Source organism: Pholis gunnellus (assembly GCF_910591455.1).
Source record: "Pholis gunnellus genome assembly, chromosome: 18".
In the NCBI taxonomy this organism is placed as follows: Eukaryota; Metazoa; Chordata; class Actinopteri; order Perciformes; family Pholidae; genus Pholis; species Pholis gunnellus.
In genome coordinates, this window is record NC_136545.1 from 19,826,768 (window position 1) to 19,844,347 (window position 17,580).

General features: G+C 40.6%; 1 protein-coding gene across 5 annotated transcripts; it reads right to left on the bottom strand.

Annotated features, from left to right (window-relative positions):
* Positions 1 to 6,524: 6,524 nt before the first annotated feature.
* rilpl1 (Rab interacting lysosomal protein-like 1) lies at positions 6,525 to 17,459 on the bottom strand. Of its 5 annotated transcripts, XM_079179354.1 has the most exons (9): positions 16,895 to 17,459; positions 14,454 to 14,601; positions 13,579 to 13,697; positions 13,224 to 13,469; positions 12,265 to 12,447; positions 11,158 to 11,208; positions 10,915 to 11,069; positions 10,729 to 10,833; positions 6,525 to 8,523 (listed from the first exon to the last, which is right to left on the bottom strand). In XM_079179354.1, exons 1-9 carry the CDS (start codon positions 17,180 to 17,182, stop codon positions 8,391 to 8,393), a joined length of 1,428 nt encoding a protein of 475 aa, XP_079035480.1. In that variant the 5' UTR covers positions 17,183 to 17,459; the 3' UTR covers positions 6,525 to 8,390. The 5 variants fall into 5 exon arrangements, with proteins under 5 accessions (XP_079035480.1, XP_079035482.1, XP_079035481.1 ...); XM_079179356.1 differs by lacking the exon at positions 12,265 to 12,447; XM_079179355.1 differs by lacking the exon at positions 11,158 to 11,208.
* Between the last annotated feature and the right edge of the window lie 121 nt (positions 17,460 to 17,580).

Sequence of the window (17,580 nt, forward strand, 5' to 3'; positions counted from 1 at the left end):
CAGGTGGTAGTTAATGCTCTGCATTTTTATACTGCGTTTTTCTTAATTAGTCGTTAGATACTTAGCAATACTTTCAAGGCCCCCCAGAGACCTTTTCTTTTTTTTTTTGGTTTGTTTTTTGGGATCAGCAAAGAACTATGAGATGCAAATTATGAAAATATTCTGTTTTGATTTCAGCCGTCGAAACTCAACACAATCTACCGTTGTTTAGTGGAAGTGTAAAAGTTTACCAAACGCATGGTTCAGTGGGTGTTGAGAACAAGTATTCATGTTGAACATACAGACTTTAAGGATGACAGGAAGTAGTCAAATTACAGTTTCTTTTTTCATGTTTTTTTTTTGTTTTTTTAAACTTATATTGTATTTTTTAATATTTAAGACATGAGTATATTCTGTTATTTCTGATAAAATAAAAGTGTATGAACGGTTATTAGAAAAATATCTACTAATATAAATAGAATTAAATGAATTAAAGTTTCTCCATATTTCGACTGGCTTTCGTGATTAACTAGTCAACGCTCTCAGCTGTCAAATCTTCACTTTAAACTCACTACACTGTCTATATTACTGCACTGTGTAAATATATTTATTATGGTTTGGTGTTGCAAATCAACGGGTGGTTTAAAGGAATAGTTTGACGTTTTTAAATATCAAAGTATCAAGCCTCCGTTTGAGCCAACACAAAAACCACATTCACAAAATGCTACATTTAAGGTAAAACGTCTCCGGTTCTATGAACAGGTGTAAACTTTTACAAGGCTTTTATCTCAGAGCTAAGACCAAATAATAACACAGTTCCAGCCTTGTAATGAACTGAAGTGTCAATAGTTTCCTCGGTCTTGTTGTTGCGTTTTCAAACTCGGCGTCATAACTCCGCTTCATTAGCATACCCTAGCATAGCTTGTAGCCTAGCATAGCTAGAAATAATCATGAGCCGCCTTAAACGCTTCCTAATAAAATATAAAGTAGCTGAGTCGTGTTTAAAACAGCCCAGTCTCGCATAACTAGCAGATTTGTTTCACCCTCCCCATTTCCAGTCTTTATGCTAAGCTAAGCTAACTGTCTAACTGCTGGCTGTGTCTCCACAGCTAACATACAGATGTGAGAGTGGTATCGATATTCTCATCTAACTCTCGGCTACAAAGTGAATAAGTGTGTTTACAAAAATGTCAAACTCTTCCTTTAACAAACTAACTAAAACAAAACAGGTCAAAGCGTCTGCTGGGAATTTCTCACATATTTAATGATTTTATTTGCACCAGCTTCAGGTGAACCGTGTCTTTGGTGAACCGTTACACTCCCACTGTGTTTATCTTTGCAGGTTTTCTACACGTCTGTTCTTCCCCCTCACAAAATATTGTTCATATTGTTCATATTGTTCCATGTGAAAGTATTTTAACAGCTGAACTGCCAACAGGTCATTTTTTTTACTTAACATTTTAGTAGGTTTTTCCATGAATTGTAGCCAGAAGAAATATACCCCCAAATTGTCACATTTATCTTGATTTGTGTTTGATTTATCCTAATCTACAAATACATTGTGAGACTAATTATTTTTGTTCTTATTTTAGCTAATTGGTAATAAGTATGTAAAGTATTTTTCAATTTACGCACCCCAAGAATCAAATTTATAGTATTTTAGCTTAAATTATTGCTCTACTTTGGTCAAATACTTTGGTACTAATTGCGAATTAGTGTGTGTGTATATATATATATATATATATATATATATATATATATATATATATATATATATATATATATATATACTACACTACAGTTGAATCACCTGGAAGTGTTTCAATCAGAATAATCAAATAATAGTCAACAAATCCCATGAATCCAAAGCTAACATGTGTTCGTCTCTCTAGATATATCACTTTGATAAACACGCACAATACCAACAGGAGATACATTCACTGCTGGTTTAGTTTTTCATGGGATTTATTAACCGTAAACTAAATATTAGGAACATCTGTTTATGTAAATACAGTAACAGGACATAATACAATATAAAATGTATAAATGTCATTATTCAATATTCATTGTTTGAATTCAGTGGTTCGGTACACGATTTTGGCTCTAGTCTTTTATGAATGAAAATATATCTTACCAGTGTCAGTCTAGCATTATAACACATTTATATGTATTTAGTTGTGCAGCACTTTCTCCTCTTATAGCTGCTGTTTGCATTATCTTAAATTATAATAGTTCTATAAATTACTAATCTTTAGCTTGGTATCATTTTTTGAGGTTCAGACTTAAAAGAATAGTTGGACGTTTTTGGAATTATGTGCGGAGATAAGAAGATCGAGATCAAGATCGTTTAAATTCAACAGCAGTTAGAAGAAGGTTAGCTTAGCTTAGCATGAAGACTGAACACAGGGGGAAACAGCTAGCCTGGCTCTGTTAATAAAAGTCACCACCTCTGAAGCTCACTAATTAATCAACATGTAATATTTTGTGTTCATTACTTTAAGGATGTTTATTTTTACTCAAAGCTCAATGCTAGCTAGCTTTATGCTAAGCTAAGCTAATTACCTCCTGTAGCTGTAGCTTCAAATTCATCCGACAGACATGAGAGGTATCGATCTTCTCGTCTCACTCTCAGTAAGAAAGAGAAAAGGTGTATTTCCCAAAATGTCAAACTATTTATTTGTCATTTGAATTTTTTTTGTTTTTTTACTTGTCATTCATCATCTCTGTAGCTGTTTAGGTTGTACAGATTCTCCATGAAAGTGTTCAAAACTCATGAAAAGGACTTCTTAAAAGTTTCCAAAATATTTACATTATTGACTTTCAGGAGTCGCTGTTTTAATGTTTTTTTAAATATCATAAATAATCAGTGTTGATACAAAGAGCCCAGTCGCATATGTGTTATAAATAAAGCACATTTCAGGAAACACATTTACATTTTGACTTTCCTCCCCCGCCGCCTCTCTAACAGTAGCATTGTGTTACATGTGTGAAATGTTTTTATTCCTACAGTTTGGATTATTCCACTTTTCTTTTAAACGTAGAAGTAATGGAATAATACCAGAAGAGGCAAAACTGACCTGTTGGCCATTTTTAGGACTTAATAGATCTTTGCTGTTGTAGCGTTGAATAAATCTTAATGCTGGGGTTTGAGGCATCAATGAATAAAGATGTAATATGCAAGTAACACCAGTTGGCATCCGATTTGTTCTTGTGTTCAAATAAATGATTACAAGTTTTTGAACGAGTACAAAAGTTGATTTATTTTCTTAATTCCAGACCATAAATCAAATCAATCATTTTGTCATTTGTGAGATAAAAAATGGTAAATTATTAAAGAGGGAATATGGATGTGTGTATATATATATATATATATATATATATATGTATGTGTCTATATGTAAATATGTGTGTATATATATGTGTGTATATATCAGTGGTGGGCCGTCAGGGCTTGCAAAGCCTTCTCTGCTGGCCTAAACAGAATCACAAAGTTATAGCTATTTTATAATTTAATATTTTTTCTTAAATACATTTAATTTTTTCTTATGTATTATAATTTATAAAAATATTTTTCCCATTATCTTATTTTCTCATTGCACAGCTACTGTGCTCCTCAGTTGCTCTGCTTCCAGTGCAGCTTGTTTTAAGTAGAGCTTTTATCCAATCAGATTTCACCTCTGTGTCTCTAGTAAGAAGAGAGGCCCCAGCCTGCAGACTCACCCAGTGCTTCCATGTGCAGTTTAAATTGAATGGGGACGATATTGTTGATTCAACCAATCAGATCTTTAGTTTGGGATTCATGGCCCCACCAGAGCAGTTTGCAGGCCTAGTTACGTCAGCTCAGAGTCCAGATGCCTCTCTGCCAGCAAGGTGCAGAGTGTGCTGTGATTGGTCAGTGGGCAGGCATGTGACTATGTGCCCGCGAAACATGATTGCTAGCAGAGCTTTGTAGCAGACAGAGTTCAAGTGGAAATATTTGAAAGACATTTTACCTAGCTTTGTTTTTTTAATATGAAATGGCGGAAGGAGGAGAAACGGATTTAGTGGCGGAGTTACTGGGAACGCTTTTCTCAAGGACGACATTTCTGAACAAACTGGACATAGTCCGACCCCACAGCTAGCAGCCCTGACCCAGCCAGGAAAAGGATTTGTATGTAGCGTCAGAAGCGTTGCACATGTTATGGCTGTGAATGTGTTTCATTTTAACTGAGCGTCGGTACTTTTGGAGAGAGTCGAGTGGATCTACAACTCACAACCGCGGCCCGCCCTTCGCCGGTCCACGGCCGAAGACCACCACCGAACGCGGTCGAAGGCGACCACCGAACTGCGGCGGAAAACGGACCACCGACCGGCCGCGGAAGACGGACAAGCGACCGGCAGCGGAAGACAACCGAACGTCGGTCGAAGACGACGACCGAACAGCGGCGGACCACGGACAACCGACAGGCGGCGGATCCGGTTGGACTTCTTACTGGAACTGATGTACTGGGATTAAACTCTTTGTCAGCATAGACAGCATTTGGTAAGTGAACTTCGTTTGTTTTCCTCTACTGTTCATTTGTCTATCGTGGCGTTTTTATGAAGTATACTAGTATTTGAATGGCTCGTGCTCGTGTGGTGGAATGCGTGGATCCGCTGCAGGTCTGCTGGATTGATTTGTTGCTTTGTTGTCATATGAATATATGCGACTGCTCTTGTGAGTTTGTCATTGTGTTACATTGATTTGGACTATATTGTCCGTTAATGACGCAGCGTCCCGTCATGCTCGTATTCATGTATCTGCACATTTTATTTCATTTGTCAAATGTTGCAGTGTTAGGTGAATATGCGGCTTTTACACGAAACAAATAATAACCCGTAGCTGTGACGTCATAATGAGGTTATTAGAAGTGGAGAACAGCACTGAAGGCCCAGGTATAAAATCCACGGCCCGCCACTGGTATATATACACAAACATGACTACACATAAAGATATATTTATGCACATTTTTATATAAATACACAGATATACTCAAGTACTGTTCTTAAGTACAATACAAATACATGTATTTGTACTTCAGTACTGCTGACCGCTAAGAAGTAAAAAACAAACAGACAAATTCCTCAAACAGGACATATTTTTATTATTGAATGTGAAGCCAGCTCGTTAAATAAAGCACTGATCCATTCATTACATCTTTTAAATATCAGTTTAATCTTTAACAAGATAAACATGTGTTTGAGCTTAGAGTGATGAGCTGGAGAACTGCAGAGTTTGAACACGTTGTCTTATTTTGACCAGTTTCCCTTTTTAGTGTCTTCATGTCTAAAATGTCCGGATCCCTTTGACTTCCAGATGAAATCTAAATATCTGAGGCTGTCTCATCGTCGTGTTCCACCTCAGAGTATAAATAAAGATAAAGAGGTTCCTCTACTATTAAACATCAGTTCAGCTTCATCAACTTTCTGTCTTTTACAACTTCTCCGCCTCAACACAATCTGAGGAACGTCTAAATGTTACTTATTACGTAACGATTTGAAAACAGAGTTTTGGAAGCATGAGTTTTTGTATAAATGATGCATAAAAGCACAAGTCAACGGGTTCACACCTTCTAGGAGGTATTTAACAAACCTAAACGTACAATATTGCTGTGAAGTAGAGAGTACAGAGCCGGGGGAGGGGCTTTAATTCAGAGAAAAAAACTCACAAATTAACAAGAAAAAAATGGGATATTTTCTGAGATTATAAAGTAATACATTTGTGTGTTATGAGAAAACATTTCAGAAAAATTGGGGGTTTTTTGGCGAGAAATGACATCACTTTGCGAGTTTGGATCGACCTCATCACACCACAGACGCTGTCGCTTTATGAAATTAATTTTTATAAAAACATATTTTAAGCATTCAGACTTTGAAGAGTCATTGTTGTGAATTGAGCGTATTTATAATAAAACTAAATATTAATTTGAGAACATTTTTCTCGTAAATGTACCACTTTAATCTAAAATAAATGTTATCAGAATACCTCCTCCCCCGGCTCCGTTTTTAATTGTTATTTATTCGTCTGTATTTATTTATATTGTTTACTTTTGATGGCCCCAATACGCCGTCATACAAATGATAAAGGTAGCTTTAAAGAAATAAATACAAATGTTTAATGTTGCATCACTTAGTGGTAAAACCTGAACATGATTCTTTATGTTTTCCAGTTCTTTAGTTTTACTTTCATCCTGCAAGAAAAATGTCTCAGTGCCAAACTTACAGGAAGATACGAATGACTTCAAAGGATAAAGCTGCTGTTATTCTATATTTCACTGATTGTCAACAAATCTCAGGAAACACCAAACATGTGTTGGATGATCTCTCGATCTCACTCGTTCCTCCTGAAGACACGAATGTTTAAAAACGCATCAAACAACAAGAAACAGGAGGGAACAGTGCTTCTGTTTGGGGACTATTTTCAGCGGCGGATGAATCCACATGTGGTGCTCAGGTCAGTATGTGTAATAGAGTAGAAATAGACTGCAGTGTGTTCATGGTGGTGAAGGGAACACGAGTCAGTAACATCATGGACTCATCGTGGTGTTTTAATGGGATTTGTTGACAACATGAAGAACATGGAATATCAGAGTTATTCTTTAAGCAAGTTCTAAATATAGACATGATAATTAAAATAGTTTCTCTTTAATAATATATAACAAACAAGGTAAAGGAGTTTAACACACTGCTTATGAGTTGTTATTCTAATATTCTGCATCTGTTTACTGAAAGAGGACGTTTATGTATTTGAACCTGCTTCGGTTCAGCTGGTGATACTGAAACATCTGTTATCATGAAACTCTAGGTCTGAATATACATATATATATATATGTATATATACATATGTATATTTATATATTTAGTGGCTCTGGACGCTGGCTATCAGTAGTAATTCACACACTGTGTCTATTGCTCTTTGACGTTAGTTTTCATCATCGTTGGAGAGAAGCGAACGTTTACTGATGGAAGCTCATTTCAACCAGAGATCAGAAGAACAAACAAGTTCTGCTAAATAATAACGACAATAACTATTATTATCATTATTAAAAATCTCAATGCGTCATCATATTTGTGACTTGGTAAATACAAACAATTAAGTTATTAAAAATCAGAATTATGAGACTTTTATTATTAGAAGCTAAGTTTACCGACATCATCTCCCAGATATGATGCCGAGGATCAGCACAACATCGGCTTCTATTAAACATATGATACTATATAATATTCATATTTAATATTATCAATATGATACATATAATTCGGTCTATTTGTGTTTATAAAATACTACAAAGACCCGTTGCTTCCGTCTCTCTGACCTCTGTTTGTTGACATGCGGAGGTTTGACTTGACAAATATGAAGATGACTGATTCACACATGATTAAGATCACAGACGATTATTCCACTAATATTATAAATTACTGGAGATCCAGATGTAATACTAGTCCTGTGTGAATAACCCTTAAATCAGAGCTATGAGTCATCGGCTCAAATGATGATTTATTATTATTATTAAAAACGTTTTTTGTGAAAACGTGTCACAGCCTTTGTCAATCACTTTTATTTGTCTTTATAATATGACATTATTATATGATTTATCATCATAGTTTTGATTTATTAAGTAAAAATTACGAGATATTAATTCAAAATAAACTGTTACTTCCTATAACCGACATGTTATCATTTGGACTCGAGTGTTTGATGTTTGTGTTTGTTCTTCCTTCTCTTGGCAGCAGTGGGCTTCCATACTTACTCACTGCACGTTGCATGATTATAAATAAAAAGCATCTTTTGTCTTTTTGATTCTATGAAACATTTTACACACAAAGCTTTGAACTCCGTCCGTGTTTCTTGAAGCTGCACAGTTTGAATCCTGTGAAAGTGCTGGTGATGAACCGACGAGCTGCTCACGTGAACCAGGAGACATTTTAAATAAACCAGAATAAAAAAGGGACACGAAAGTGATGCTTGCTCTCATTTTTGAACGCTTTCTGTTTTCTATGATCGTCTCTCATCGACCAGCAAACATTATTTTAGATCAGCAGCAGACCTTTGTGTCCCCAGCCTTCCTGCGTGTCCTCACCTTCACCCACTGAACCTCTTCATGGACCAACTTTCCCCTTTCCCTCCTACGACTTGAGTTTACTTTCTCCTCCAACATCTTCTCTAACGTTTGTTTAAAAGTCTGTATGTGCCACTGCTCACCGAGATATACAGTTTGTACGTGAAGTATTCTCAGGTGTTTAAATACATTTCTAAGGATTCTCTTCTTTGTCTCACCTGAGGAGCTTGTGCTATTTTCAGTCACTTGTTTTGGGGTTTGCAGTCCAACGACCCGGCCTCGAGTGACGGACACGGAGTGCTCAGAGTTTTTTTTGGAGTTTGTCCGGTGACCCTACATGTGCTGTAAAGCCTCCTGGGCTTGTTCCGTGTACACGTCGTCCTTCCCCGTCCACGAGCCGAGGCCGGCGTCGAACTGGCCGCCGCGCTGCGAGCTCCGCTGCTTGTCCCTCGAGAAGAAGCTAAACCTAAGAGACGAGACGAGTGGAGAGGAGACAGAGGAGACAGAGGAGACAGAGGAGACAGAGGGGACAGAGGAGACAGAGGAGACAGAGGAGACAGAGGGGACAGAGGAGACAGAGGAGACAGAGGAGACAGAGGAGACAGAGGGGACAGAGGAGACAGAGGATTTAGTGTGAAGGCCACTGATGGATGTGTCCGTGAAGTCAACACGTAGGTAGTGTGGGCAGTGAAGCAGTGTTACTGTTATTATTTCTGGCAAATTAATTGAGATTTCTTGGTATTATCACAGTAAACAAATGAGTTGATCTGCTCTTGACAATCCCACAGCTTCCTGAACGCGACAGAGAACTCTCACATGAACAGAAGTTATGTTTAAACCGGACATGAATGATCAGCAAAGTAGAGCAAAACACGATGAGGTCATTGCCTGTTATAAGTTATTCAATCACTGTTTTAGTTTAAATGATTTGTATGAGTTTAGAGCTGCAGACACGTCGTCGGTCCGGTCAGTGTTCAGGGAGAAGACGACGACAGACTACATGTTAGTTCTGACTGGCTGATTTTTATGATCCGCCATCGTCCCGTTGGACAACGATAACGAGACAGCCCCACAATCAGCCAATCAGAAGACTACAAAGGTGGGAAAAAAAGGGCTCAAAAAGCTGCACATGCAAAGGGAGGGAGGCTGTTAGCTGAAGGAGCGACGGACTCTGAAGCCAACACAATAGAGAGTCATACAAGAGATATGAGACGTCTGATTGGCTGTAAAGTGGGGTCGTCTGGGATCAAACCAGCTGCCACCATCGGCATAATGGCTGTGAAGATCCTGTTACACAAAGGTAAAGACACACAAGCACAGACAGGTAGAGGTGTAGAGGGGATGGGGGGGACGGGGGGGACGGGGGGGACCAACAGGGGGGAGACAGGGACCACATCAACCTTCGGCCTCTCATGAAAAGTTCCCATAAAACCAAAAGAAGTCGTGCTTTAAAGAAAAAAATGTTGGAATCCTTGTTCAGCACCGTGGTGATTGTGTGTGTGTGTGTGTGTGTCATGTGCTATACCTGACCTATGACCAAAGCATGCTAATCATTAACATGCACACAGAGAGCTGAAGCATCCTTCATGCAGATAAACAAGTATTGCAAACAGACCAACACAGACTGAACAGTTATTAAAGGAACTTCTGTCTGAAATCACTCCGTTACGACCACGTGACACGATCACTCCCTGTTCAGAGCTAATTATGCTGCGCTATGTCCACCTATGTCACAAATAAATATCAACAAAAAGCTATGTTGGTTAGTCAGGCAACACAACAATTGTAATAATCGATAAAAGTACTTTTCTTTAGCAGAATATAAAGTATAAATGACAAACTATTTGCAGCTTTTCTTCTGTTTTAAATCGTTGTTTGTTGTTGGTTTTGGACTCAAGAAACTAAACAAATAGTTGTTTGATTGTAAAAAGATGTCAGATTCTGTGATAATACCTTGAATCATTTACACTGTTTGTATTTGGTTATAGACATTGTATGTTGTTGGTCATTTTTGTTTTCTATCTATATATAGATATATCTATATATATCTGTATAGATATATCTATATATATATATCTATATAGATAATATCTATATAGATATATCTATATATATAATATATATACGTATCTATTCTTGGGAGAAAAAAAGATCCTATGATGGTACAAAGAACTTGACCTCAAACCTCTGACCTCTGACCTCTGAAACCAGAGTTTGACACATTTTAATTGGCTGCTGTTTTATCTCCAGTTTGTTTTTTCAGGCCAAACAAACAGGAAGCGGGTCGACTACACAGACTGATCTGTGTCCAGTTATAGAAAGTATTGTTTCCACACAACTGCTGCTGTGGTGAGATCTTAAATCTGGTGCTAATGTGATTCTTTTACGGGCGGTGACATTTTATTCAGTCGAGGTTTAAGACTCAACATGAAGTGATCTATTAAAATATAATCACAAAGCTGATGTTTCCAGCCTGAAAGAGTCCCAAACGTCTGGTACTGCTGGTGAGGTTCAACTTATATATTCCTTAAGGAGTAAAGTGTAAATGTCTGAGCATGCAGGCACTTGTTTAATAAGCCTTTCCTCAGCGCATGCAAAGCAATGAGAGTGTTTTTGACTCAAACTAATCACGAGCAGCTGTGTCTGAGTGAGATCTGTGTTTTCAACATACAGGCGTTTGATTCCTGACTCCGGCTGAGCAGAAGAACGGGAGCGAGTCCTCAGTTCAGGAGACGGAGACGAAGACGGAGTCACAATCTCATCTTCTGTCTCTTCACTGCAGAAAGAAAACAGGATTTATTATCAACAGCATGGCCGTCACCATGTGACTGACACGCATATGTGTGCCCGTGAGCACCTTTTGTAGTAGGCCAGCTCCTCCTGCAGCATGAAGACTTTGGCCTTGAGCTCGTTCCTCTCGTGGAGGACGTCCCTCAGCTCCTGCAGGGTGAACCGGGGCCGGTTGGGGTCCTTGGGGTCCAGGCCCCCCGTGTCCTCCTCGCACAGCGCCTCCTGCAGAGAGACAAATGCGTCACAAGAGTAGGAAACAACAGACAAGGAAGGAAGGAAGGAACGAAGGCGGGGAAGGAAGTGAGGATACCTTTGTAAAATATTGGAACACAGCCGGCATGTCCTCATCGCACATCGCCTCCTGGTGGCAAACGGTGAACTCTAAGTCAGACATCGGGCCTTGTTCCAATACATTTGTTCGCCCCTTCCCTCCTCCCTTCACGCTAAGACTCCGTTTTGTTTAGAATAAGACACATGCAGCTGACGGAAGTCACTCATGCACTGAGCACAAAAAAACACCATAATCCTCATGAATACGTATCCTCAGTCCAACAGAAGTCTCACTTCGTTTTACTGTTATAAACAAACCTGCGACGCCGTCTCCACATCAGACACACCAGCACTCGAGCTGAGCTTTGAGACTCGGCTGAAGTGGAAAAGTTGAGTGTGGATGAAAAACTAAACGAGACAAAAGTGTAAATGGAACCGGACGAAGTGACCGCACATGAACAATGTGAAGTAAACATCGTGCAGCGATGAGGAGACTGAAACCTTCCTCACATGAAACACACAGAAATGTTTTTCCATTGTTTGACTGGAGCTCTTTTAATGACCTCATCTCGTTCTGTTTTCTTCTTATACTGCAATATTTTAACGGCACCTCACTGAAGAAGTAGCTCCACTTCTAATAGCATAACAGCAGTGGACGGACACACGCATTCATATTCATTCATGTTTGTTCAAACTCGTGCTGCGTCGGGAGGAAAACTTGACCGTTGACGACGATGTCACAAATGCAAACGTGGTTTAAAATGACGCAATTTGATCGGAAGTTCTGGCATCAACGTACGCAGAAAATAAACAAATTCATATGCAAATACGGGACACCAAAGGAGAACACTGGAGCAGAAAACAGCGTGCACGTTCAGTTGGACTTTCAACTACCACTTCAGGATCACGGTGCTGTTAGAGGCCGAGCTGTCGAGAGGATCTAAGTTTAGAAAGGTCAGCTGGCCGACACTCTGTTAGTCCTTTAACACGCACGCCAAGCCGGGTCACGCCTTCTCTGGATCGCACTCATGTTAGTCTACCAGCGTGCTGTGTTTCTACTGATCTGGTTGTCCAGAGGTGCAGGTTTGGAGTTAAGAGTCGGGACAATCACACCACTCTGGTTTGCCAGCTAGCACGTCCGTATTACCCAAAGCAACACTGCCTCCTCATCCTCCTCCTCCTCCTCATCATCCTCGTGGCCCTCTGGGCTGAGGGAACCAGGCAGGGGGGGCGAGGAAGAGTCAAACCCGCCCAACATCGGCTCCGAGGGGTCGGGTCTGTCTGACCAGCCCTCAGCCCCCAACACCACCCCCGCAGCAGCTTTACCGCGCTGGTGGAGCAAGAGACACTTTATTATCCGGTTACAAAGAAATCCTCCTTTTTACTGACTTTGGGTCAAAGCTACGCGGCTCTTTAGGGATTTATTATATTGTATGGATTTGGAAAATGTAAGTGAACAGACCTCTTTTAAACTGGAACATATGAAGAATAATATGACTGCATTTATATTTATGAGCATATTTTAACTTCAAGGAAGAGTTTTGACATTTTTGGAAATACGCTTATTCGCTTTCTTGCAGAGAGTTAAGACACAGTCTCATGTCTGTACGCTGAATATGAAGCTAGAGCCAGGAGACGGTTAGCTTAGCTTAGCATAAAGACTGGAAACAAAGGGAAACAGCTAGCCTGGCTGTGTCCAAAGCTCATTAGTTAACACCTTATATGTAGTTTCTTGTCGTTGTGGTTTTATGGGGGACTGTGTGGTGGGAAGAGGCAGGTCTCTTCTACCTTTGGTCTTTATGCTAAGCTAAGCTAACAGTCTCCTGGCTGTAGCTTCATGCTGAACAGACATGAGAGTGGTATCGATCTTAGTCTCAGCAAGAAAGCAAAATGTTAAACAGGACAGAAAGATTGAGAGAGAGAGAAGATGAAAATAGACCAGATGTTTACCCACAATGCACTGTACTTACATTGCAAAATTATTCCATTACCGTCTACAAGTTAACACAATAATAGATTTTTCTGGGGTTTCCTGCTAAACTAATTTCAACATTGAATGCAGACTACGCCCTCTGATGGAGCTCTTCTGATGGTTTCCTGCGTTACCTCTGCAGGTGAGGGGGGCTGAGGTGCGGGTTCCTCGGGGTTCCGGGCGGGCAAGTCTCCTTGAAGTCGTTCCCTCAAGCGCGCGACTTCCTGCCGAAGGGCTCCGACTTCCTGCCCCCGCGCCTGCGCTCCAGCCTCCAGCTCCACCTTCTGCCCGATCAGCGCTTTCCCCTGAGCCTCCACCACGGAGAACTTGTGGCGCAGGTCGTGGTTGATTTTCATGAGGCGGGACTGCTGCTGCTGGAGCTGCAGGAACACACGGACACCAACAAGGCAGTCTGGGTAAATCACGGACATAGTGACAGAGTACGAGAGGACGGGAAAGAGTGACAACAGCTACAATAACACGTCTTACTGCTTCTATGTCCTCGTTCTTCAGCGTGAGCTCGCGGTCCTTGGCTCGAATCTCGTCTCTCTGCTTGTCCACCACCTCTTTGAGCTTCTTCATCACCTGCCTCTCTCTCTCCGTCATACCTGGAGACCACAGAGAGGACACACACACACACACACACACACACACACACACACACACACGTACACGCACACGCGCACACACACACACACACACACACAAAGTTTGAATTCTTCATAATCGTTTTTTATTGGGAGAGAAAGGTCTTTTAGCCGTACAGAGGGAACCCTGATTTGTGTGTAAACATGCATGTGTGTGTGTGTGTGTGTGTGTGTGTGTGTGTGTGTGTGTGTGTGTGTGTGTGTGTGTGTGTGTGTGTGTGTGTGTGTGTGTGTGTGTGTGTGTGTGTGTGTGTGTGGAGCAGGTGTGCTTGTACACTGAGGCTGGTCTGTCCACAGTGCGTCAGGGTGACTGTGTCCTCTGTGTGAAACCACGAAAGAGCCTCTGATGCAGAGACAAGACTGGCTCGCCGTCAGACACTAGAGAAGGCTTCCTTTATGTGTGTGTGTGTGTGTGTGTGTGTGTGTGTGTGTGTGTGTGTGTGTGTGTGTGTGTGTGTGTGTGTGTGTGTGTGTGTGTGTGTGTGACAGAGTGAGAGTGGGGGAGTGAGACGCGGCCTCAGTGACAGTTCTCTGCTCAACTAAAACACGAGCAGAGAACTTAATGATTTAAATCTCTCTGGTTTCGTTTGATCTCTTAAAGGAATAGTTCAACATTTTTTAGCTAAGCTACGCTAACCATCTGTCTGTCTCGAGGCTCGTGTTCACCTGTGTGTGTGTGTGTGTGAGTGTGTGTGTGTGTTGAGCACACGTCCTCACCCTCGTGCCGCTGCAGGTCCTCCTCACTCATGGGGTCTTTGTTGGACATGTTGGTGAGGAGGCTCTGGTTCTCCTCCTGCAGCTGAGCGATCTGAGTGAGCAGGTCCTGAGCTTCTCCTCTCCACACGTCCTCCACCAGCTCCAGCTCCTGTTACGATGTGGAACATTACCAAACATCAGAAAGATCACCTCATCTGAGCAAGAAGGTCTCTGAGGTCTTCAGGATGTCGTTATGCTCCACCTGTAAAATAACTGTTTCAACACTTTGTGTGTGTTTTAGCCCGAAGTACTGCACTTAAGTACACATTTGAAGTACTTTCCATGTTCTGCTACATTCTATTTCTCCTCAACTACATCTCAGAGGTACATACTGTACTACATCTCAGAACTCAGTGTTCCTTCTACTTCTTCAGCTAAATAAGCTCTTCAAAAAGTATTTTGTACTCAGACATCTCTCTCTCTCTCTCTCTCTCTCTCTCTCTCTCTCTCTCTCTCTCTCTCTCTCTCTCTCTCTCTCTCTCTCTCTCTCTCTCTCTCTCTCTCTCTCTCTCTCTCTCTCTCTCTCTCTCTCTCTCTCCAGCATTCGTTATGTTTCTCTTCTGGTTTGTTCCAGCTTCTCCTTTAATTCGTCACCGTCTGTCTGCAGAGAGAAGCTGCTCTGTCTCTCTGATCAATTTCAATGATTTAAAACACAGAAAAGCAGCAAATCATCACATTTTAGAAGCTGGAACCAAATACATGTTGACGGATTAGAACAGCTGTTGATCTGCGTCACATGTTCTGGTCGTGCGGTTCACTCGGTGACTTCTTCTGTTCTGCTGATGTTTGTTTGTTTTTGTTCTGAAGGCTGAAAATCTATAAATAGTGTCCCAAAAAACAATCAACTAACCAATAGATTATTTCAGCTTCATACAATATTTGCAAACTGTTATTTAAATATAAATATGTAAACAAATAATAAATAGTGAACAACAATCCGCCCCATGAAATGTTATATGTGTGAAAATACACACTTTAGCATTTTAATATTTACATTACATTTATTTTAGAGCTGCAATAACTAGTTGAGTGACAGACAGCTCATTTCATAATCAAATAATTTTATTTTTTTAAGCAAAAATGCTCCAAATGATCCGTTTCCTGTTTCTGAAACTTAAAGGTCTGATTCTTTTCTTGTCAGACGTGATAATAAACTGATAATAAACTGATAATAAAGATAATAGAGTTTATCTCTGCTGTGACGTCTTCCACGTGAAAACATCTGTTGTCTCAGTCGAGGCTGAATCAGCCATCACCTCCACAAACATCCGCTTCATCGCTTCATCACACTCATCACTTCATCGCTTCATCACTTCATCACTTCATCGCTTCATCACACTCATCACTTCATCACTTCATCACTTCATCGCTTCATCACACTCATGAGACTCGTGAGACTCAGTTAATCATGAACCGGTGAGCGCTCACTCACTGTCACGAGGATCTCACACATCAAGTGTTTTATAGCCGTCTGAGCTGTAATCCTGATGTAAAACCACCTCGACGTCCAACTCACCATCAAATATACTTTGGTGACTAACTGGAAACAATCACACAGACGACAAACATACGTGTGTGAAGAGTTTCCTGCTGAGTCAGGGATAAAGTTCCTGTTGTCTGTCAGAGTTAAATAAAGTAACGCAGAACATTTCTAAGACATCACAAACACGTCTTCAATGACAGGAAACAGATTCATTCTGAGGGTTGGACGGTCGGACTAAACAAGTAATTCTCACTATTGTCTAAAGTTTAAAACCCAAACAATGAATAAACAACTATATATATATATATACACACGTGTAGTATATAATTAGATACACACTCATAGGGACCATTTCACTGCATCGAGTAGTTTTACTTTTGATACTTTAATTAAGCACATCTTCCGGGTAATAATACTTTTAAGTACCATTTTCAATTCACAACTTTTACTTTTTTACATAGTACTAAAGTGGTATTCTGTACTTTTACGTACCACAACCAGTTAATGCTAAATTCAGGACTTGTACTGTTTTTTACTTACTGAAGTAACATTATAAACGGAGGACTTTTACTTGTAACAGAGTATTTGTACAGTGGTACTGGTACTTTAGCTAAAGTACAATTTTAAAAAGGTGTACTTTTACTAGTAATGGAGCTATTTTGGAACAGTGGTATTGGATACTTTTACTTCCCAATACCACTAGATATTCAGTTCAAGGCTATTTCAAGTTCAGGGCTATTCTTTAGAGTAGTCGTGGTACTTTTACTCGAGTGAATAATGTGATAACTTCCTCCTCCTCAGGTTAAATCACAGTGACTTTGAGTCCCTGCTGCATGTAGTCTGTGCGTGTATTTACTAATACTTGTTAGCAGTATATTTCCTCTAACAGTACAGCTTTAATCGGTGTGTTTTTGGGGACCTTTCGGTGCTTCTTCTCCTTCTCCAGCCGCTCCATCCGCTCCAGCCGCAGCTTGTCCAGCTCCAGCCGCAGCTCCTCGGTCTCCGGGCTGATGCAGTTGCGGCTCACCATCACCTCCAGGATCTCCAGCACGCGCACCACTTTGGGCATGAGCCGGGACAGAGCCTCGCAGCCGTACCGGTCGATGATCCGCTCGAACTCCTGGCCCACCACCGCGGCGATGTCGTACACGTCCATCACGGTGAGGTCCGCGACGTTCTTCTCCAGGACCGAGCCGGAGTCCTCCATGTCGGGGGATAGTTCCTATGATTTCGGGGGATAGTTCCTATGATTTCGGGGGATTGTTCCTATGATTATTTTTCCTCCGCCACAGCGAACTTCCTCCCACTGGAAGAAGAATTCTGCTAAGTTTAGCTAAACTCTACCGCTTTACCTTTAAAACTACAAACACATAAGACGTATAACCGCATAAAAACACAGTAACTATCGTTTATCCATCACTAACGGCTGAGTTCCGGTGGTAGTTTGATTTGTTTGGGATAAATATCGGCCGCGGCCCATTGCTGTCCTGTCCCTTCTCTTGGACATTATTGTCAAGTCCGCCATTTTGAAACGGAGAACTTCCGCCTAGACGTTTCAAAATTAAACCAATGTTGACGTTGTGAACTTTTATTTTTTTATTTTAA